We start from the raw sequence: 22857 nt of genomic DNA, 5'->3' as shown, positions 1-22857 counted from the left end.
TCCTTTGACGGAACAATCCAAACTGTTTCCAATGCCCTGCACTGTCTCTGGGCTCACATTGTTCCTCAGCTTCAAACTGTTCTGCAATGACCTTTGTTTCAATCACTGTCCTTTTGTAGAGAATACCACATACTGTCCACACTACTCATGTTTTGAGAATTGAGAATTCATGTGTTCCTGGGGATGAAGGGGAATGGAAAGTACTTGACTGAATCTCTCACTGAAAGAGTCCCTGAGGTCACGGTTGAGCTCTGCTCCTTCGGTGCCTTTAATGGAGAGTAAAATTCGGGAAAGGTGACAAATTAAACTTCCGACCAATCACGTAGGATCCCACCAGAAATATATGTGGAAATGACCCCTGCAGGCTAGGCAGCATCAGAGGAGCAGGAAAACTGACGTTTGTGTCTGGACCCGTCATCCAGCTCTACAACTTGTCACCTCAGACTCCTACCATCACTGAAAATGACCACTATTTTGGAGAGGATTTGAACTGGAGGTTGGCTTTCTGTTTAGTCCAGAGACTCACATAATGTTCTACGGACCTGGGTTCAAATCCTGCTATGGCATATGATGGAATTTGAATTTACTAAATATCTGGAGTTAAGAATCTAATGATGATTGTGAATCCATTGTTGATTGTCAGAAAAACACATCTGGTTCACAAACTGCCACCCTTGCCTGGTCTGGCCTACATGTGACTCCAGACCCACAGCAATGTGGTTGACTCTGAACTGCGCTCTGGGCAATTAGGGATGGACAATAAATGCTGCCTGGTCAGTGACAGCCTCATTGTGTGAATGAATAAAGAAAACAATTACACTCTTTGTTTTCCATAGACCAACAAGGCTATGAGAGTTGGGAGGGGGGTAGTGTTAGACTGTTAAAATTGTGGGAATTAGCAGCCACAAACTGGAGCAAGGCTGATCGGGGTTGTTCCCGAATGGGAATGGGAATCTCTCGGTATTAGGAATGGAATATTCAGGGCAGAATCAGGACAATGCAGTCAGCTCGATGGTTTGATCAGTAACTGGTAGATCGCTGACACGCAGGGGCAGCAGTGTGTACCATCTATAAGATGCACTGCGGCAACTCACCAAGAGTCCTTAGACAGCACCTTCCAAACACATGAATTTGACCACCAAAGAAGGGCAAGGGAACAGACACATGGGAATACCACTTTCTGCAAGTTGCCCTCCAAGTCACTCAATGCTCTGACTCTGAAATATATCAGCATTCCTTCATTGTTGCTGGGTCAGAATCTTGGAACTCCCTCCCTAACAGCACTGTGGGCTACCTACCCCAAGGACTGCAAGGACTCAAGAGAAGCTTACCAGCAGCTTCTGAAGGGCAACAAATGCTCACCTGTCCAGCCTGCCCACATCCTATCAGTAAATAATACAAGAAGATTTCACTAAATGAGGAAAGATTGAAAATTCAGGCAGAAGCAGTTAATGTTTTCCATCATTTGGCACCTTCTCCAATCCCCAGGTGAATTACCATCCAGGTTTTGTAAATGGTGAGGCCTCCAAATATTTAAAAAGAACAGAAAGTCACTTGATAACTTCGGAACAAAAATGTAACTGTTTGGACTGTTAACACAAGAAGTGATTACAATATCTTTTGGAAGTTGTTGTAGTTTCAGTCAGAAATATTTATGATTATTTTGTCTCTGTAGTTGAGCTGCTCAGAGAAATCATCCACTCACTGTATCAAGTGACCTTCGTAACTGCTGTGCTGTTGTAATATATAACTTTGAAATAAACTGAGCCCCTGACTCCATGGCTACAGCAATGAGTGAGAATCTCTGCACTGTCTCTCAGTGGAATCTCACCTCTTTCTGAAGGACATTTCTTGGGATCACCATTTTCAAGATCTTGGATAAGGTTTCTGTAAAGATAAATACAATGTTGAGTAAGTCTGGGTGCTGCAGTTTAGTGGCTCCAATTCTTCCCTCTGTGAGGTTAGTTACAGTACGGTAATGCTTTCACAGCAAATAGGATATGATCAATGGGGCACAGTTGGACTTCATTTCAAAAAGAATCAGTGCTTTCCTGATCACCTCTTACTTTCACATGCCTTGGTTTGTAAAATACTTTAGGGAGAAGGGAGATTCTGCTGTCCATGTCCTGATTCACACTGAGTCCTCTTCATTGATCATTCCACTTCCCAGTGGTCTCTACTGGCTTCCAATGCAATTTAAAGCACAGTCTGGTGCTGTTTAATAGGAATTGCACTGGGCAAGTGGGAATCAATTGAATAATGGACAATATACCGGTATCATGGGAATTGGCATTCTCTTGCCGTTGTAAAGGCTATATAATAGGTATTGTACTGGGCACTGTCGTGACCATTGTATTGGACATTGGAAAGGCCATTTCATTGCCCATTACAGTGCCCGATAACTGGTAACTGTCACGGGCATTGCACTGGAAATCACACTAATAGGGACATGCTCCCTGGGTTACCAGTGATCCCTTCAGTACCCAGTCACATGAATGAGGATAGACATCTCCAGTCAGTCACTGATGGGATGTTTGGAACTACACATGCTGATGACTCTGAAAGAAAGTCCTGTTTTTATGGACAACCTCAGGACATCTGAAAGCACTTTGCAGTCCTCTTGAAAGTGTCATCATTTTCCTAATGTAGGAAATGTAGCAACTGGTCCATGTACAACAAGCTCCCACAAGCAGCAGTACAATGTTCAGGTGATAAGCTGCGTTCAGTGATTTTGTCTGAGTACATATTGGCAATGAGAGAGCCCTACACCCTACATATCATTGAAATAATGTCACAGGATCTTCTGCATCCCACTTAGGCAGCAGGATGAGCAGAAAGGAGTTCAGTTTAAGGTCTCACCACAATGGAGTAACCTTGAGAGTGTGAGGTGTACTGCCTCAAGACTGCACTGGACCTTCAGCCTCAATTAGTTTCCCTTGGGAGAACAGCGGGTGAGGCTTTGGAAAAATTAAGAGGACAGATTTGAAATACAGAAAACGGTTCTCCAGACGTACCCAGAGTGAGGTGTGATGGGGACACAATTTTTCTCTTTGGCATTCCAAGCACAGTAGGGGTCTCTTGCCATGACGCAGCTCTCACAGCTCTTATTATATTTTTCACAGTGCACCAGTGGGAACCGGACTACCTCTTTAGCAGTGGTAACATACAGAAGTTTCTAGAAAGACAAGTAAAAATATTAATTTCACTGCCTTTTCTTCCTAAAACAGAGTGAAAAAAGATTCCTTCTACTATCTTTCACTTTCAGGTCAGGTGGATGACCCCCAACCTTTACACTTACAGCTTCAGAGTCCAGGGACATTGATGAGATTGGTCCTGGATCCTTTAGAATTGTCAGTTCTGAAATGATGAAGGTTGACTGCCCATTTTCCAGAACTTGTTGGATTCTTCCATCTCCTGTGGGGAGAAAAGTGAGATTCAAGGTTTCAATAATGTCAAAACATGGTGAATTCTCTCAAAAGACTCAGCGTGACAGACTGGGTCTTTGAGATTCATAAAACAGATCTAATATGAAGAAATGAGTCACATTATCACAATAGAACCAATAGTAATCATTACCTCCAAATAGTTTAGGTGTGGAAGAGACAAAGATTGGCAAAAGCACCAAGAGGACTGCTGTGTTCTTCCAAACATTGCCATGGGGGTCTTTAATTCATCCTGAGCCACATGGGATCTTGGCTTAACATCTCAACAAATGCTACCATGTCCAATTTTACATTCGATACACAACAGAAGTTTAATCAACCTTCCATTTACTGACAAAACTAGGAACAAAATGAGGCCATTCAACCCATGAAGCTCGTGCTGTCATTTAATTAGTTTGATCTGTATCAGAAAAGATATTTAATCAAATTCAGAGATAATGGGCTGCTGTGTTCATCCAGCCTCACTTTTTATTATCTTTAATCAAATTCACATTTGTTTGAGGTTAGAAAGCAAATTCTTGTCAAATCCTGATACATTCCAAGCATTATTCTACTGGAGGGATATCAGGCTATGCTCATTTGTAACTTTCTCCAACACTTAGTGTCAATTTGCAGGGAAATGTGCCACTGACACACAGAACTCCAAAGCTATGTTCAGGAAACAAAGTAAAATGAGGAGACCCTGCCTCTGTATGGCTCTGAAATGTTACCCCATTATCAAAAACCTCCATTTGAAGAGATAATTGAATTGGATTCAATGTCACATATTCAAACAGGCATTGGATAAATACAAAAAAAGGAAAAGATTCCTGGGCAACAAGAATGAGTGGCGTAAATTAGATGGCAAAGGGAGAGCATGATGAGAGAGACAGAATGGCTTCTGTCCATGCCTTGTAATACTCTGGGGTGTCCCATTATGTTTTAACTTGGCCCAGACGTAGCCTCTGTGCTGGGTATCAAGTCATTTACAAATGTTAAAGTCAGGTATCTTCTCATTGAGACAAACTATTACGTTGCAAGACCTACCCATAGCCAGGAAAAGGACATAGAACACTGTTCCATTGAGGCTAACAACAGAATCCACGATGATTTTCTTGAAAAGATCCTCATTCTGGATGACGAGGGGACTTTTTCCAATGGGCTGGATTGGACTCTCCATTTCAGGATGGTGTTTCACTACACTCAGTACATTACTTTTCAGTTCTTGAGTATTAGTCCCACACTGCACAATGTGAAAAGAATAGAAGACTGTAAGTTAGCTAGTGACAAGATGCACTTTGGATTCCCTCTGCACTACATGGTCGCCTTCCCAACATGAGGGAGCAGAGACCCCCTCGCATTCAAAGATACTGAATCTAATCTTTCTCACGCTCTGACTCTAAGTTAGGGTGACCCCAGAGTGAAAGAGAGGGGATTGTGGGAGATGACAGAGTTCAGAAGGGCATGGGCAAAGCAACAATTTAGGACTTTCAAAGGAGTGAAGGTTTCTGGTAAAATAATCTCCTGCCACTCCACTGGAGAGAGGATTGGAGTCAGAGCTGAATACAGGACTATCCCATCTCGGACTCTACTCCACAGCTGCCATTGTATATTGGAGTTTGTGGCTCTCATTGCACAGTACATGATCCCAGTGGGGGTCATGACCCACAGTTTGAGCAATCCTGCTTTAAGATGTCTGTTTTTTAGATGGCAACTCATTTGGATTAATTTGACCTGGGAGATAACGAAATGTAGAAATGATATGGAAAAAGAATTGAATCAAGGAATAAAAAAAGGTTTTCCATAAAATGATTGGTGAACATTGAGATTTAGAAAAATAACTAACAAATCAGAAAAGAGAAAACAAAAAATAAAATTGACAGCTAGACACAGCCTCAATCAAAATTTAGAATAAAAGTTATCACAAAAGGATTGTATTTGATTGGGTTTGATCAGTTTAGTCATGAGGAGATTGGATGGTATAGTGGTTCACACTGAACTTCACCCTCTGGAGTCAGTGAAGAAACAAAGTTGGAACAAATCAAACGTGTCACCCGTGATATTTGTCGAGGTCAATATTCGTACGGCACCAGCTAAGGGCAGGTTACATTAGTAAATTCTGCGATATCAGATTTTACTGAAAGTTACTTCTCAATGTGAGGTATTTATGCTGTGTGTGTGCAAGAGACCAGTCTTTGATACAGACAGTGTCAGCAATGTATTGTAGTCAGTTTAATTGGAGGATAATTCTACTCAACTCCACCTTCAATAGATTTTGAAGGTATTGCCCAGACAACTGGACAAGTAGGTGCCCTTACACCATGTAGGTTTATCTCACATTTGTTCGGCAGTTGTCCCATTATGAATTTTTCTATGAACATTTATAACGGGAATGACCTATATAAACAGGTCACCTTGCAACAACACCCTCCCACCAGGAGTGCTACTGTGGTGGGTCAATGCAACATCTCCCAGTTCCTCATCTGTTAATATTTCTCGACTGCAAAAAGATCTGCTTTCAAATTGCTGTAAGTTTTGTTTCTTCACTATAAATTTTAACATTACATCAAATCATTCTGTATAACTAAATCCAGAATGTTGATTTCAAAAGGGCACAGAACTTCATTCACATACTCTGGTCTAGTTATCCTCAACTTCTGAGTCTGCTTCATCTGAAAGATTGCACAGTGTCTTCACACTCCATGTGCGAAACCTATGACTGAATACCTCTTTCAATGAAGCCATTGAAAACCCAACTCTTCAATCCTCACATAATAGTTAATGCTGAAGTATATCAGTCATTTTATGGATCTGGTAAAATCAATGTGCAAGTGATCAACAACCAGTAATTTCTTACCGTTCCAGGTCTTGGAGCAGGAATATCTTCAGTGAATCCTTTAAAAATGGAAGTACTGAACACATCATTAATGTCCTCCATGGAGTACATGCAGATTGCTGACCCGTTCCTAAAAAGAAGCAAGGTATTGAGTGAAATGTTCAGTGAGAAAGCCAATTAAGACAATTTGCACTGACTTTTCTTGCAAGGTAAGAATAGTGAGGATCCAAAGCTTGGTTTTCTTGAAATAGAAACAGAAAGTGCTGGAGAAACTCAATGGGTCTGGCAGCTGTTGTGGAGAGAGCAAAACAGAGTTAACGTTTCAAGTCCAATCTGAATCTTCTTTGGAAATATCTTCGGGGTTTGGAAGAACACTATTATTGGACTCAAGATGTTAAATTTGTTTCTCCCTCCATACATGCAGCCAGACCTTGAGTTTTTCCAGCAATTTCTGCTGTTAAGATTTCCAACATCTCCAATATTTTGCTTTTAATGTTGATTTCCTGCTTACTGTTAGATCAAATGTTCCCCATCCAAATGTAAGATTTTTGAAACCAGTTCTTAAATTTTGAGCTTCCCATTGCAGAAGCTGCATTTGCTTTGAGACCAGCATTGGAATCTGATGAAAATCAAAGACAGATCGTTGGATAGTGGAACTCAGTCTGATACATTATTCTGATAACCTCTCTCAGTGTTGGGTGCTTGCACTGGCCTTCACAAACAAATATAACCTTCACCCCGTCTCTCTCTGCCCACTGTACAGCATCAATCCTGAGGTGGCTACACAGAAAGAGTTGAGATTCTATCACGCTGTCTTTCCCCATTCTCAGATACTTCTGACACATCTTTTTCAAAGAGACCATGTCCCTTTAACTGTGTGATGAGGCCCACAGGGTGTGACCTGGAATGAGCTGATGGATGGAGCAATCTTCAACTGGGTTAACCCCACATCACTGACATACATTCCACCTTGAGTGGCCTCTTGCTCAACTGGATTCTAAAGACATTTTGTCCGACAAGAGGGTTTTGTAAGATGTGTATCTGGGTCTGTATCTTACACGGACGATCAATGGGAATGAAGCAATCACACAGCAGGATGTTTTCTTGGGATGGGGCTGGCTGTAATGAAGCAGTGGCTCTTTTTTAAAAATGTCTCCTTGTGTCTGACCTATTCTGAAACTTTTCATTTCTTGGCAACTTACCAGTTACTCTTGAAAATTGCATAAATTCGGTCTTTGCTCTGGGTAGTAAAGACGTCTTGAATCTTGTTGAAATGGACGTTTTCAGACGGAATGTTACACAGTAAGCGAGCCTTCAGAAAGGTTGCCCACTTACTTTGCAGGTGGAATCGCGAGCCACCTCTGTCATCCTGTGGAGGAGAGAGATCAGAGCCTGAAGTACTCTTTCACATGCACAGTAAACCCAGAATGAGAGCTGGAGTAGATTTATAATCTACTACAGACTGAACAGAATGTATGGTCCTAGTGATGGTGCTCATGAGGGAACTTGCTGAGATGGATACTAGGAGGATGCTTCCTTCTGTAGGGGAGACAAATCCGAGGGAACACAGTTTAGGAATAAGAGTTTTCCCATTTAAGATGGCGATCACGAGATTTTTCTCTCAAATTGGCTTTAATGTGTGGGATTCTCTTCCTTAGATTGTGTGGAGATGTTAGACTGGGGTGGACAAGGTTAAAAATCATATGACACCTGGTTTAGGTCCAACAGGTTTATTTCAAAATGCAAGCTTTTGGAGCTCAGCTCCTTCCTCAGATGTAATGTGAGAGAGAGGGTATAAGTTTCCAAATTCATAAGAAGGAAGGTAACAACCTGAAAACTGACCACCTCTTGTTGAATCTTTAATCAGTTAGGAAGGAAACTACTGATTTAAAATGCAAAATTCAGATTCCTCTCGAGTCATTGTCCCAAGGTAATAAAAGGTTTTACCAATGAAAACAAGAGGTGACATCTCAGGTCAGACAATGCATTCTAGGTGTCAGGCCTTTCTTAGAATTTGTCTATGTTTTAATCTAGGGTCAGGTTTTATTTTTTGAGCAAAACAGAATTATCTGCAACTGTACAAAATAATTTGTGTGTGTCCATGTGAGTGAGAGTGAGAGAGTGACAGAGTGTGTGAGAATTTGAGAGTGTGTGTGCACGCGCGTGCATGTCCGTCCATGTCTGCGTGTGCAGTGAAAAGTGAACCCAAGATTAAGGTTGATGCCATCTTCACGGGTACTGAACTTGACTCTTTTCAGCAACTTTGCATTGTTGTGTATCTCAAAGTCCACCTTGGAAGACGCTTAACGGAAGATCGGAGGCTGAATGCCTTTGACTGCTGAAGTGCTCCCCCACTGGGAGGGAACATTCCTGTCTGGTGATTATTGCATGGTATCTATTCATCCACTGTCGTACCATCTGTATGGCTTCTCCAATGTATGAGATAGAAAACGTTGCCTGAGTCACATGAGTGGGTGGCGTTCCCAAACATGATGGTGGTATCCACGTTGATGATCTTGATATGTCTTTGCAGAGGTTGCCTTCGCAGGGTTGTGTGGTGTTGTGGTTGATTTTGTCCCGAAGGCTGGGCAGTTTGCTGTGAACAATGGTCTATTTAAGATATTATATAATACCCTTTACTGGCATAACATTCACAAAAGAGGAGGAAAACAACAACAAACTGCCATTCCTAGATGTCACAGTAGAGCGAACAGCCAATGGGGAACTTCAAACCAGCGTCTACAGGAAAACAACACCATACGGACCAAATACTGAACTACAGGAGCAACCATCCCAACACCCACAAACGAAGCTGCATGAGAACATTATTCCAATGAGCCACCACACACTGCAGCACAGAGGAACTACGCAGAGCAGAGGAAAATCACCTATACAGCGTATTCAAAAAGAATGAGTACCCTATGATCACAGTCCGCCGATTCCTCAGCAATAAACCCAAACAAACAGACAAAACGGGCTCAGAAACCATAACCACTCTCCCCTACATCAAAGGCATTTCCAAAATGACTGCCAGACTACTCGGACCCCTTGGCATCAGGGTAGCCCACAAACCCACCAACACACTAAAACAGCAGCTAATGAACTTAAAAGACTCTATACGGACAACAAACAAAACAAACGTCATCTACAAAATACCTTGCAAGAACTGTGACAAATACTACATTGGACAAACTGGCAGAAAGCTAGCCACCAGGATACACGAACATCAACTAGCCACAAAACGACATGACCCACTATCACTAGTATCCTTACATACAGATGAGGAAGGACACCACTTTGATTGGGACAACACATCCATCCTCGGACAAGCCAAACAGAGACACGCACGAGAATTCCTAGAAGCATGGAATTCCAACCGGAACTCCATCAACAAACACATTGATTTGGAGCCAATCTACCATCCCCTGAGAAAAAGAACAGGAAATGACATCACCAATGCAGGAAATGACATCACCAACCCAAGGAAACCTAACCAGATAAGTAGAAAGCGGGACATAACACCAGCGCTTCGTCGGAGGCTCACTGATGATGTTACCTAGAATGGTGATGAAATGTCTGAAAACTAACCTTCCAGCTCAGTGAGCAAACTCACATCCAGAACCTCAACCTGAGCTACAAATCTTCTCAAAACTCGCTGGTCTATTTAAGGTTTGGTGGTTGTTTGAAGGCGAGAAGTGGAGGTGTAAGGAACATTGTAGCAAGGTGTTCATCATCATCGATAAATGTTGAATGCTGCGAAGAGCATGACATAGTCTCTCCATTCCGGGGAAGTACTGGTTGACGAAGGGTACCCTATTGGTTGTATCCATGTCTGTCTTCCAAACAGGCCATTACAGATTTTCACAGTGGCACTGCGGAGCTGTCGATCGATGAGTTGACCGTCATATCCCGTTCTTACGAGGGCATCCTTCAACACCTTCAGGTGTCCATCATAGCTCTCCTTATCTGAACAGATCATCGACACAGGTAATACCATCACACATGGGAACTCCACCCACCCCATACACGGAAGATACTCAAGTGACTTGGCCAACGTTGTCTATCTCATACACTGTAGGCAAGGGTACCCTGAGGCACGGTATATTGGTGAAACCATGCAGATTCTATCACAATGGGTGAATGGACACTGCGCAATGATCACTGGCGGGGGTGTTCCCTCCCAGTGAGGGAGCACTTCAGCGGTCAATGCCATTCAGCCAGCGATCTGCAGGTAAGCATCCTCCAAATGGACTTCAGGATACACAACAATGCAAACTCCTTGAGTACGAGAAAAGCCTCAATCATGATCTCGGGTTTGTGTCACACTACACTATTTACTGAATTGAGATGGAACTTCTTCACCCAGATGGTTGTTAATCTATGGAATTCCTTGCCTGGTGAAGTAGTTGATGGGACTTCAGTAAACATTTTTAAAGCTAAAATAGATGTTTTTTTGAATGACAAAGGAATTAAGGGAAACAGTGAGAGCACGGGTAAGTGGATCTGAGTTCACGAAAAGGTCAGCCACGATCTTATTGAATGGCAGAGCAGGCTCGAAGGGCCGAATGACCTACTCCTACCCCTATTTCTTATATTCTTATGTACAGGTGACCCCACCATACTACATACTCACACACTTACACAGACCCTCCTTCACATATTCTGTCTGTCTTACACACATATGCATTCTCTCACACACTCCCTCACACTCTCACTCTCTCAAGCGCGTGCGCGCACACACACAAACACATGTGCACACACTGTCTCACATACACAGATACACACATGAATTTTTTCATCCAAGATGTTTATGTAGTTCCAGGTAATCTTACTTTTCTCAAAAAAAGAAAACCTGACACCAGGTAAAAATCCAGGGAGGTTCTAAGCAAGACTTCACACCTAAAATGTATGTCTGACCTGAGATGTCATCTCTTATGTATAAATTCATAAAACGTTTAATTATCTTGGGTCAGTGACTTGAGAGGAATCTGAATTTTGCAATAATAATCAGTAGTCTCCTTCCTAAATGATTAAAGATGCAACAAGAGGTGGCCAGTTTTTGGGTTGTTACCTTTCTGCTTATAAATTCGGTGCCTTATACCCTCTCTCTCATACCACGCCTGAGGAAGGAGCTGAGCACCTAAAGCTTGTGTTTTCAATGATGTGTGATCTTTGACCTCTTCCCGAGAAGATCGTGGAGTTTGCAGGTCATTGAATTTATTCAAGGCCGTGCTAAGATAATTTTGTTTATTGTTTAATGAATTGGTTTGATGGCTGATAGACAAGGCAGTGAAGGGTCATGGGGACAGACAGGAACAATAGCCTAAACAAAAGACAGATCAGCCATGACCTTATTGAACAGAAGCATGATTGAAGGGCTGAAGGATCTACACCTGCTTCCACACTGCAATGGCAACTGCCCTAGGATTTAGCCAAGATGGTTTCACTCCAAAGCAGGTAGATTGAGACACATTGGGGAATGATCGTTAAATGTATTTATACATGACATTGCGATAAATAAAGTGGATCATCCACTTGCTGCAAATGTGGTGAAATGGAGGAGTTTTCTCTTATAAGTTCCAATCTGAAACTTCAGTAATCCATCAGGTCAGGAAGGTGAACACTTTGCCCATTATTGGGATGGGACAGTCCAACAGGACTCTAAAGGGGCTCCGTAGAACACTGATAACAGCCAGGAACTATGATGAACACCTGTCTCTCATGTAAATGTAACAACAAGTTGTAGGGGAGATTAGAATCTACACATGAAACACCCAGCGTAAAATAAAAACCAGTCACTCCATCTGTTGGACTCACCCACCTTACACACACAAGCAATCCGTGATATCCAGGGGTCAATGTCCAGGTTTTCTACCAAATTCCTTTCCCGGAAGAACATCAAAACACGGTCGCCCATTGGTGACATTCCCACAAAACTGGGATCTAAACAGGAGGGAGAAGGGAGGAAACTGGATTACGGATTAATGTCACAGTATGAACAGTCAAGGGCACAGCCTGGAACAGTTCAAGGGGAATACATCTTAAATTGGGAACTCGAGACATGAGAAACTAAAGATGACTGGAGTCTGCGTTGAGAGGTTCTAAAAGAAAGGCTTGCATTTCTGTAGCACCATTTGTTCCCTCAGTCTATTGTAAAGCACCTGATGGCCACTGTTAGAAGTTTGGTGACTGTTGTAATATCGGAGACACAATAGACAATTCAGTCAGCATGAGCTCCCACACATGGCAAAGGGATAAACGGTCAAATTGTGTTTTATGATGTTGATGGAGAGATAAATATTCACCAAGACATAGGGGAGAAACAACATGTCATGTGTCATTTACATCCATTATCATTTGAGAAAGTGTTTATTAAAATCTGGGTAGGGCCAAAAATTCAATTTTGTTTCAAGTGGATGAAGTTTGATATATAAAACTATACGTACAATTTATCGTCTAGCATCCAATTATAACACAGGATAATAATGGGTTCACAGACAAACTGTGGTCAAACACCCCACAGAGCACTGCAAATGGTGAATGCAGTCAAGATGGTTCCTAAGGATTTCTGATCGTTCGTCCCAAACACATCAGTGATAATGTGAATCACCAAATCTCAATGAAACTTTGCCTCATTCACAAGGGATTATAAATCTTCATGTCTGAGGATCTACCCTTGGAATTGTCCCAAGAACCAGGCACTGGTACACTGAATGCTCATGTCCTGTGAGTTCAATCTCTTCTCCTTAGGTAGTGTTCTACTGGATTCCCAAGACTGCACTCCAGCATGCATTCAAGACCACAACACCAGCTCTTTCATACTGAACCTGATTATGTAAGCTAGCACCACCTTGGCTTTTCTGGGCTCTAGTATTTCTCTCCGGCTTCAAGCAAGTACTGCCTGGGAAATTCCCTCACCCTGAACTCTCAGCTGCACTAAAATATCAAAAGTTTCCATGGTTCATTCTGAGCTCTAATACCCAACCATCTTCTGCTGCCTTCTCACCTCCTCACAACTTCTACCAAGTTCTTTTCTTCGTTAACAGGATGAGGGCATCACTGGCTAGGCAGCATTTATTGCCCCTCCCTAATTGCTCAGAGGGCAGTTAAGAGTCAATGACATTGCTGTGTGTCTGACATCACATGTAGGCCAGACCAGGTAAAGATGGCAGTTTTTTCTCCTTCCCTTAAAGGACATTAGTAAGCCAGATAAGTTTTCCCCCAATAATCAGCAATAGATTCATGGTCATCATTAGATTCTGAATTCCAGATATCTTATTGAATTCAAATTCCACCATCTGCTGTAGTGGCATTTGAACCGGGTCCCCAGAACATTATCTGGGTCTCTGGATTAACAGTCCAGAATAATACCATGAAGCCATTAGAGATAATGGGAACTGCAGATGCTGGAGATTCCAAGATAATAAAATGTGAGGCTGGATGAACACAGCAGGCCAAGCAGCATCTCAGGAGCGTGAAGCCATTGCTTTCTTCGTCCTAACTGCATGGAGATTGCTGATAGCAGACCCCTTGCTGCATGGGGCCTTTATTCTGATGCTTGTAAATGTCTGTGCGACCAGCAGCCTGAAGGAAGCAAGCTTCAGATTCAACCGTTTCTGACCAACATCAAGTCAACTCCTCTGTCTCTCCCACCCAGACTAAAACCAGCTCTGACCTGTGATCTGCTCCTCAGTGGATCTTGTTCTGATTAAGGTGACTTCTCAAAAATCTCACCTGTTTTCACAATGTTATTATCACAGACCAGATCACCAATATTATGTTGTTATTCCAGGCAAAATCATAACATTATGTCGTGGTCTCTTTACGGGTCAATTACCTTTATTTAGTGACCAGAGAAAATCATCATTCTTTACATAGACTCGTAACATTCTTAGCATCTAACATTCCTAATGTGTAGTCTGCCCCTGTCTCTGTCTCCAATTTAGTCTGATGCTGGAACTGCTTTTCAGTGACTCCTGAACTCTTCCGGATGATGAGTTCGCCCTGTCTCTATCATATGGAAGAATATAATGGTGCCGTCCACCTATTCTGGAACTGGTGTGTTCCGGATATTACACTTCACAGAGAAGTAACGATCAGGCGTTTGGGAAAGGGGTTTCATCACACGAGGCACAAATAAATATTTCATGCACTGAAACATCTTGTGGTGAAATGTAGCAATCTCACAAAGTACAAACGGATACAAACAAGTTGAAGACGTCAGCCAAAAGTTGACACTTTTGACAGTACAGTGCTCTCAGTAATGCACTATAGTGCCAGCCTAGACTGTATGCTCAAATCTGAGGAGTGAGGGTGGGGGGAGGAGACTTGAACCCACATAGTGAAAAGCAGGGAGCCCTGTTTACATTCCACACAGTTTAAATGTTTGAAACTCCCCCTTTCTCCATATCCTCATTATTTAACACTTCTCGTATGCTTGCAAAAGGCTTCACCATCCTTTCCTGATTAGTCTGTGCTTGTCCACCTCGGCCCAGTTGGCGCAGTTTACTAAGTGCTCACTGTGACTTTCTGCCAAGTCCAAATAAAAATCATTGCGGAAGATTACAATCATGTAACTCTTCGTGTGTGAAACTCTGTCTCCACTCGCTAAGACACTGGTATCGGCATCGTATCATTTGATGTTGTTACCTTTCTGAAATTACAAGTTACAACACAGGAATGCTGAAAATCTTTTTCTCAGTACAAATGACTCGCTGCTTCCTACTTTGTCATATTGCCAGGAAGAGGGGTTCAGTTACTCTCCATCGTATCTCTTTATCTGTAATTCTGTTTGTTGTCTTTGAGGAACGTCAGCTGCACCGATCACTGAACAGTACACAAGCCCGACGGACATCATTATGGCTCAATGTTTATCCGCCAGAACGCCAACATTGATTATTAACACAGAGATAGTAGGAACTGCCGATGCTGGAGACCTGCTATGTTCACCTAGCTTCAAACTGATTATTAATAATTGGTCAACAAGAGAGCATTGATTCTTGTCCTTGTGGTCCCAAAATGTAAGACGTGTTCTGCTAAGGATTCCCTCCGTATCTCAAGCTGAACAATCTCTGCCAGCCTCTGGAATAACTGTGCAAATTTAGCTGATGCTTTTTGCAGCTATAACACTGTCCATTAACACCTATTCCTTATCTGTTCCACTCCTCTACTACCATTAGAATTCAATTTCCCCTCTGTTCTGGACACTTTCCCATCCATTCCACTTTTTCCTCCCTCTTCATTTTTTCTACAGCATAAAACCCATCACTTTTTCAGACCCTTTCAATTCGAAGCAGAAATCATACCACACTCGAAATGTTAACGCTTTCTCTCATTACAGATGCTGCAACACCTGTTGAATTTTACCAACACCTCCTGTTGATCTTGTGGCCAATAAATCAGTCATAAGTAGAATGGGAAAGTGTCTGCTTGGTTGCTCTGGTCAGTGCCCTGGTAAAGGTTCACCATTATAGAGGGGTCTGTAACCAGAGAAGGAGGGTGTCGTCATGCGGCATGCAAATCAGGGAAGCCCACCTGTCACTCTTGGCCTTCCCAGATCGCCCAAAGAAGTCTGACAGTGCCTGGTCCAATCCTGTGCAAGGATGAGAAATTAACCTTAAGACCCTTCCCTCCATGTGTTATGAACCTGCCGCCTGTTTTAGACATCCATCAGGGATGCCACTGAAATGGTCTCACCTCCTTTCTGTTTGGACATTGGTCAGGACATTGGGGCCTCAAATTGGGCCTCATCAAGTCTAAGTTTATGCTGTCAAAGCAGAATAATGAGGTCAGGGTTCCATCTGTCTCAATGCAAATTCTGGCCTTTAGTTAACAACAAACAAAAAGGAAGGAAGCAAACAGCGAGGGAACAAAACAGACAGTACTTTGTTGTATAGATCACCATGACAGGATCACCAGCATGTTCTCCCCATAACTCAGTAATTAAATAACGTTTTGGGGTGACATTGAGTCACTGCAATCAAGCCCCAGTCTGTGTTGAGGGACATGATCTGAAAACAATATGGTTGATTGAGTGGGCAAGTGAGGGAAGCTTGGGGGTTCAGTTGGCCGCAGTGCCCATGTTCCAGGAATCTCCAGGCAATTTACAGGCCTTTATTTGCTCAGATGTCTGGTGCTTGGTGAGTGAAACTCTGACAATGGTCGTGAATGGGGAGGCGATGCTCTCGTGGTGTTAACCCTGGAAATTTAATCCAGAGACCCAAATAATGTTCTGGGCATCTGGCTTTGAATCCCACCACAGCAGTTGATGGAATTGGAATCCAGTAAATATCTGGAATTAAGAATCTAACAAAGACCATACATCCAGTGCCGATTGACAGGAAAAACACATCTGGTTCACGAATGCTCTTTAGGGATGGAAACTACCATCATTACCTGGTCTGGCCTACATGTGACTCCAGACCCAAACAATGTGGTTGACTCTCAACTGTCCTCAGGGCAATTAGGGATGGACAATAAATGCTTGGCCAGCGACGCCTTCATCTCATGAATGAATAAAGGATGAATCTGATTTCATTGTTTTCCATGACAGACTGGGTCAGGAGGAGGGGCAAGTAGTCACAACTTTATAGCAGTGATCGTGGGAATGATGTATGTGGGTCAAGACATCAAAAAGATTGATGAAAGGCAATTGTGTTTATGCTTACCATTCAGCCACTCATCAACAGAAAGTAACCATGATGGACTCTGTTCCATATACCTTCGAAGATTTACATTTCCATTCTCAAATACAGGGGCAGCTGAGTAGAATTTTTCTCCTGTCATTGGAAGTCAAGCACACACACTTAGTAAGTGGGTCCCTGATCAACGAACGAATATGAGCATCAATTGCTAGGAGACTCACCTTCAACCAATGAGGTGAAGCCGTGTTTTGGAGTGAAAGGACATACCCCTCGTCCTACGGGGCGTCCTCCTCCATTGATGATTTGATTCAAATTATTGTTAGTCTGTAAAATCATTGCAGTTCATCAGCATTTTTATTTTCTAAAGTTAACAAGTTGATCATACATCACTTCATGGCAAATAATCATACAGGAAGGAATTTTACATAATCGGAAACAGTTGATAGGATGGTAAAAAGCGATAAATCTTCGTCTTATTCCCACTAGCAATTTCCTTGCTGTTGTTCCAAGGTTCCCCAATATCTGGTTTCTTCCCTCAAAATGTGTGCTCAGAGCCACAGCACTTGCTAAAGTATTTCAGCGATAGGTTTATCATACTAGATTTTGCCTTTGAGCTAATGTTTTAGATGCACAGCCATATTAAAGGGAGTATGGGAAATTAGCTTTCTTTAAGGGCATAATTTTCCTTAAACTGATGTCACAGCCCAGTGACATATTTCAATGGAGCTAATGCTATCAAAGTGCAGGTTTGCAAATGAATAAGATGGTGGCAAGGACATTATTCAGAATATTTTCTCATTATCAGTTGCTGGATTTCCCTGAAAGTGCACAAATCCAAAATCCTGGAAATCCCTCCTTAGCAGCACAGGGGGTGTCCCTACACCACTGTAGCAGTTCAAGAAGGCAGTTCAACACCAGCTTCTCCAGGGAAATTTAGGGATGGAGAAATAAATGCTGGTTTAGCCTTCGATGCCCAATCCCACGGATGAAAATGAATCCCACAGAACCTGCCCTCTTCCGGTTCTCTGTCCCCACTGCCCTTGACCTTGATACTGGGAGATACACCAAAAGAAGACGGGGCTGAAGTCATTTCCCAGCTCTGACTGATTCAGAGCCACTTGGCAACTGGCAACAATGATCCCATAGACAGGGAAAAGGTAAAGCGGACAGTCACTGGCTCAGAAAATGAAGAAGACCATTCCCCCATCAATGACTTGAAGGAGGTGGGGGGAGGCTGCGGGGGGTGGTGGGGGGGGGGGGGGGTAGGTTGTGGAATGCAGGTTAGCTTTGATTTGGGGGGAATTTCAGAGTAGCCATTCAATAGTTTGCCTGGCCAATAGGACAGCTGTATAACAGGCAGGCGATCTAATCTCACCTGTATACACTATCACCCAGATACATCACTCAGTCCCGTATGTTCCAGCTCCCTCCATCACCAAAACATTAAGGTGCAAGGCTGAGTTTGAAGGAATAGACAGCTAATTTTATCCAAAACATACTTACAAGTGACCAGCATCGTGGATTCCGGGCATTGGTTCCACACAAAAGAAGATGAGTTCTGTTGAATCTTTGTAGGACCATGATAACATTCTCACAGTATGCCTGAGGTTAAATGAAGACCGTGAATATTGTAAAGGAAATGGCAAACTGAAGAAACCCATTTGGAATGTGTTCCAAGAGGCTTCTATACATTGATATGAAAAGTCTCAATGCTAACTCACCACAACATGCCCAAACTCACTGCACACTTCAAACCTTGGGCTGTGGCCTAAGAATAGGCAGAGGCCTGAAGGAGCCTTTGTTCAGGGTGGGGGCAGGGCCACATTCCAAGCATGGGGAATGACCAACACCCTGACCAACACTTTGAAAAGCCTCCAGATTGTTCTGCTGGGGAGAAAAGGGCAGAGCTGCAGGCCTGGCCCCTGTCGGCTTGAAGCAAACATTTTTAACAAAGTATTGAAAGACAACTTCTGAGAAATAGCCTGGCATTTCATCAGGAAAGTGCAACGATCACAACATATCTGCACCTTTGCCAGGGCACATAGCTAAATGCTGCACCTAGCAACTTCCTTGGATAACCATTGTGCCAAGATAAATCCCCAGTGAAACAGTTTCGAACAAGCACAAGCTCCATTGGCTGGCCAGACATCCAATGAGGCTTCACTTTGTGGCTGATTGGCCATCAACAAGTAGGATCTGGAGAGCTAGCCTATTTCCATTGAACAACTCTCTGGCTCTATGCTGACATTGACTGGGACGGGCTGGTATTCCATAAGGTGGGGTTGGGGGTGCAGGGCCAAGGGGCAGGTGATACTGGGAGCTGGGGGAAGAGTGGCTGTGGGTGGAGATAGGAGGCTGGAGGTGGGGTGAGGCAGAGGGCCAGGGGCTATGGACTGAGAGTTGGGGGAGGGGGGGCAGGGTGCTTGGGTCGTGGTGAGGGGTGGGGCATGTAATATTTCAGAATCCTTTAAATTTCTCCTGGAGTTGAGTCTGTTGGTTGGATCATTCTCTCTCTTGGAAGCCTGTGAGTACCAGTGGGAACTGGGAAGGGTACATGCTGGTCCATTGCCTCCTCTCCACATTCCAGGGTTGGACTGTAAACTCAGCAAATGAGGAGGCTACCATTTGGTCGCAGGGACTTGGCAGAATAAGTAACTCGCTCCTTCCCAATGAGGTGCCCTCCACTGCGAGAGAAACTGCAGTGGTCTCTGGGAGATAAGGGACTGTTGTAAGTGCCAGATTCACAGCTCATGTAATTTGGCTGTCCATGCAATGCTGTCCTTTATAGCCATTCAATCTCCTATTCACAATTCACAGGAAAACCGCCCCCTCACTGACTGCTCCAAGTCATCACTGGCTATGGTAGATCACTAAGGAGACAAAACCACCAGGAACTGAGTGAAATTTCAGGAATGGTGCAGCAAGAGCAGCTCCGATTGGGAAATGGGTTTATCAATCCCACAGGAGATTGTTATTACAAAACAGAAACAATCAAACATGAAGGGAAAAAGACAGACCAAGTTGTATAAAAAGTTCATTATAAAACTGGTACAGAGACTTCCAAGAGGTATCGTTTAACTATTGAGTTTCAGCAAAGTGAAACAGATTTGAAAGTTTATCAGAGAAGAACTCACCAAATTCTTCTTTTTGCATTCTGACATGGATTTGTCATCCACAGGCACTGGAATCTGGGAGGTGAAGAGATAAGTTTATCAGGGATTCATGTTGTGCATTCTTTCATAATGAAAAGTAACAGAGCTGACTGAATTCCATTGTTTCACTATTGACAGTCCAGTCCCAACAAGTATCATCATTTCAACATTCTAACAAGAGAGTAACACCTTCTGGTGAGTTGTAGTGATGGGTTTATTGTAGTGCATTTATGTAGTACCACTCAAGCTATTCTAAATTCACCATGCTGCCTGTTTCTTTGGTTAAGGGATGAATATTAACCAGCACATTAAATGATGTCATGCCATTTTTTACATTCACCTGAGGGGTCGGATTGGGCACCAGGACATGACACTGACACTGAGCCCTGCTGAACTCCACCATGCAACTCCCTGCCCTCACCATAAAATGCCACATCACTGGCTATATCCAACAGCACCGCCCCATAAGGTTAGAGCAAGGTTGGATGCCAAGGGCATAAAGAAAATGGAAACATTACATCATTTGTTATGTTTTCAAATAATAAACATAAGATTGGCTCATGGCTTGTAAATTCAAGTAATTAGTGGAAAGACCTGTGATTCCTAGTTCAGAAAGCCCCCTGAAAAATGCTCTGGTTTACAATTTCCCCTCAGAGGGTAAAACTTTTTAAATTCATATCATCACTGCTTATTAGTGTAATAACAAGAAGAAAAAAGCTGAAAGTTTCCAAATGCTATAAATATGGTTGAGAAATGAAGACTAAATGGACATTTCATCTGCTCGTGTCTGAGTAATAACGAAGCCTTTATGTTTTAACAATGCGTGCGATTAATGTGTTGTCAGGTTCTGGAAAACATGTCTTCAACAGCATTTCCTCAAGGGGCAGATGTTGCTCTAGTTCCCTTTTTCTGCACATAATAAAATCAATTACTGATAACATTCATCCTACTAATTAATTTATCCCTTAAACTATTGGAAACATTATTAGACTGGCCTTGGAAAGTTCCAGTTTCAATGGTGAGAAATCACAGACGCTGACCAAACATTTGCTCCTTGTGGGCCAATATAGAACAAGAGGTCATAGTTATAGTATATGGGTTGGCAGATTTAAAACAGAGAATTACTTCCCTCAAAGGATCTTATCTTTGGAATTTTCTTTGGAACCTTGAGATAACAAGGTTGTCCAGGCCCAAAACACCAGCTTTCCTGCTCCTCTGATGCTGTTCGGCCTGCTGTGTTCATCCAGCTCAACACCTTGTTATCTCAGATTCTCCAACATCTGCAGTTCCGACTCGCTCTGAAACAATTTTAACCCCAGTGCAAAGCCTCTTCTAAGAATGCCTACCTCGAAGAAGTTATCCTCCTCCCTCCGGAAAGATCTTGGCATTTAAACACTACCCAATTCCAGACACCAAATGCAGAATCAACAATTTGTTTAGGGTAAATGTATCTTTTGCTTTCCCCGTCTGAAGAAAGCCAGATGGATTGCTCAGTAATTTCTCAACCTGAGACAGCTGGTATCCAGCTATCAAGCCCCAAACTGGGATTCAAATCCACAGCTTTGGGTGTAGTGTATTATCTTTTATGATCTGTATTTTAGTCAACAGAGCAGAGAAGGAAAGTATACAGTAATGGAAAGAGTTTTAAGAGACCTGGTATAATGCCAATAAATAACTAATAATTAATATAAAGCAAAGGCTTGACAATGATGGGAGCACACCATGATAACTGTGATCACTGCTGTGGGAACAGCATTAAAGGTTTGGAGCAAAACAAATTTAACTAAAAGTAGATAGTGATGAGTACAGACAAACATTCCAAGAAAATTAATTATCCCGATTAGTGTCAGCTAGTCTGTATTTACTGCAAATTGACTAGCAAAGTTTCCTTAGTCCCACTCTCTTATTAGAGAGAGAGAGAGAGGGAGACAGCTGCTGGTGAGTTTACTCTGAGGATCACCAAGCCCCAGGTGAGGGGTTAGGCTGAGAAGGCAGGATCTATATGGTGACCTCAGCTAGTACAGCAATTGAACCCACACTGTCAACATCACTCTACATTACAAACCAGCAGTCCAGCCAACTAAGCTAATGAATCCCCACAGCTAAGACTTACACTTTTACACAATAATTTCTTGTGTTTCCAACTGAACCACAGCTCAACCTGAGCATTTTTATTCAATGCTGGTTCTAAAGTATTATCAGTACCGTACTCTGATATTTACTCATTTCCTTCGAATAAAACATTTAAATACTGAATTCTCATCAAAGTCTAAATAATAACTCCTTCTCTTCCTACAGCTCCAAGTAATTCCATAGAGTTTTGTTATATTCTTTTCCCTGAGCAATATTATTCTCAGATAACATTCACACTTGTCAAAAAATGAACAATGTCCCATAGATCTGGAATGAAAAGCTAGTCTAATGATAACCAGTGTTGACTGTAAACCCATCTGGTTCAATAATGCTGTGTAGGGTCAGAGATACCTTTGTCTATCCCTGTTCCTATACTATTTGGCCAAGATGTGATATCACAGTGAACCAGAGGCATTTGATGACTGAAATAACACTACAGAGGCCAGTATCCATCACCAAGTCACCCTTTATTTACACATGAATAGCCCTTGACAACAGTACTGCCTCATACAGAGTCAGGCACCACAGTGTCAGAATCCCTGCCATTCAACCTTTTATGTCAGCTAGGGCTCCCTGACTGGACCAGACTAACAGCCCCCAGCAGGAAGCCCATATTCTATGACATCAAGCTGGTTGACCTCGTTACAATCGCTACAATGGTAATAGTTTCA

General features: G+C 42.7%; 1 protein-coding gene across 1 annotated transcript in view; it reads right to left on the bottom strand.

The window, feature by feature from the left end:
- The window catches only part of LOC125446748 (semaphorin-7A-like), a 45786-nt gene that overhangs the window by 5891 nt on the left and 17038 nt on the right, over positions 1–22857 (bottom strand). Inside the window, exons 3-13 of the mRNA XM_059640195.1 lie at positions 20036–20089; positions 18405–18503; positions 17123–17225; positions 16926–17036; positions 12080–12201; positions 7461–7627; positions 6280–6388; positions 4470–4665; positions 3299–3414; positions 3015–3175; positions 1832–1887 (exon numbers count right to left, since the gene is read on the bottom strand). Of these exons, the coding sequence (XP_059496178.1) occupies positions 1832–1887; positions 3015–3175; positions 3299–3414; positions 4470–4665; positions 6280–6388; positions 7461–7627; positions 12080–12201; positions 16926–17036; positions 17123–17225; positions 18405–18503; positions 20036–20089 (1294 nt within the window). The remainder of the gene's footprint in view (positions 1–1831; positions 1888–3014; positions 3176–3298; positions 3415–4469; positions 4666–6279; positions 6389–7460; positions 7628–12079; positions 12202–16925; positions 17037–17122; positions 17226–18404; positions 18504–20035; positions 20090–22857) is intronic.

Source organism: Stegostoma tigrinum, chromosome 36 (genome assembly GCF_030684315.1).
Source record: "Stegostoma tigrinum isolate sSteTig4 chromosome 36, sSteTig4.hap1, whole genome shotgun sequence".
Classification (NCBI taxonomy): domain Eukaryota; kingdom Metazoa; phylum Chordata; class Chondrichthyes; order Orectolobiformes; family Stegostomatidae; genus Stegostoma; species Stegostoma tigrinum.
This window is presented reverse-complemented; position numbering and strand designations above follow the sequence as displayed.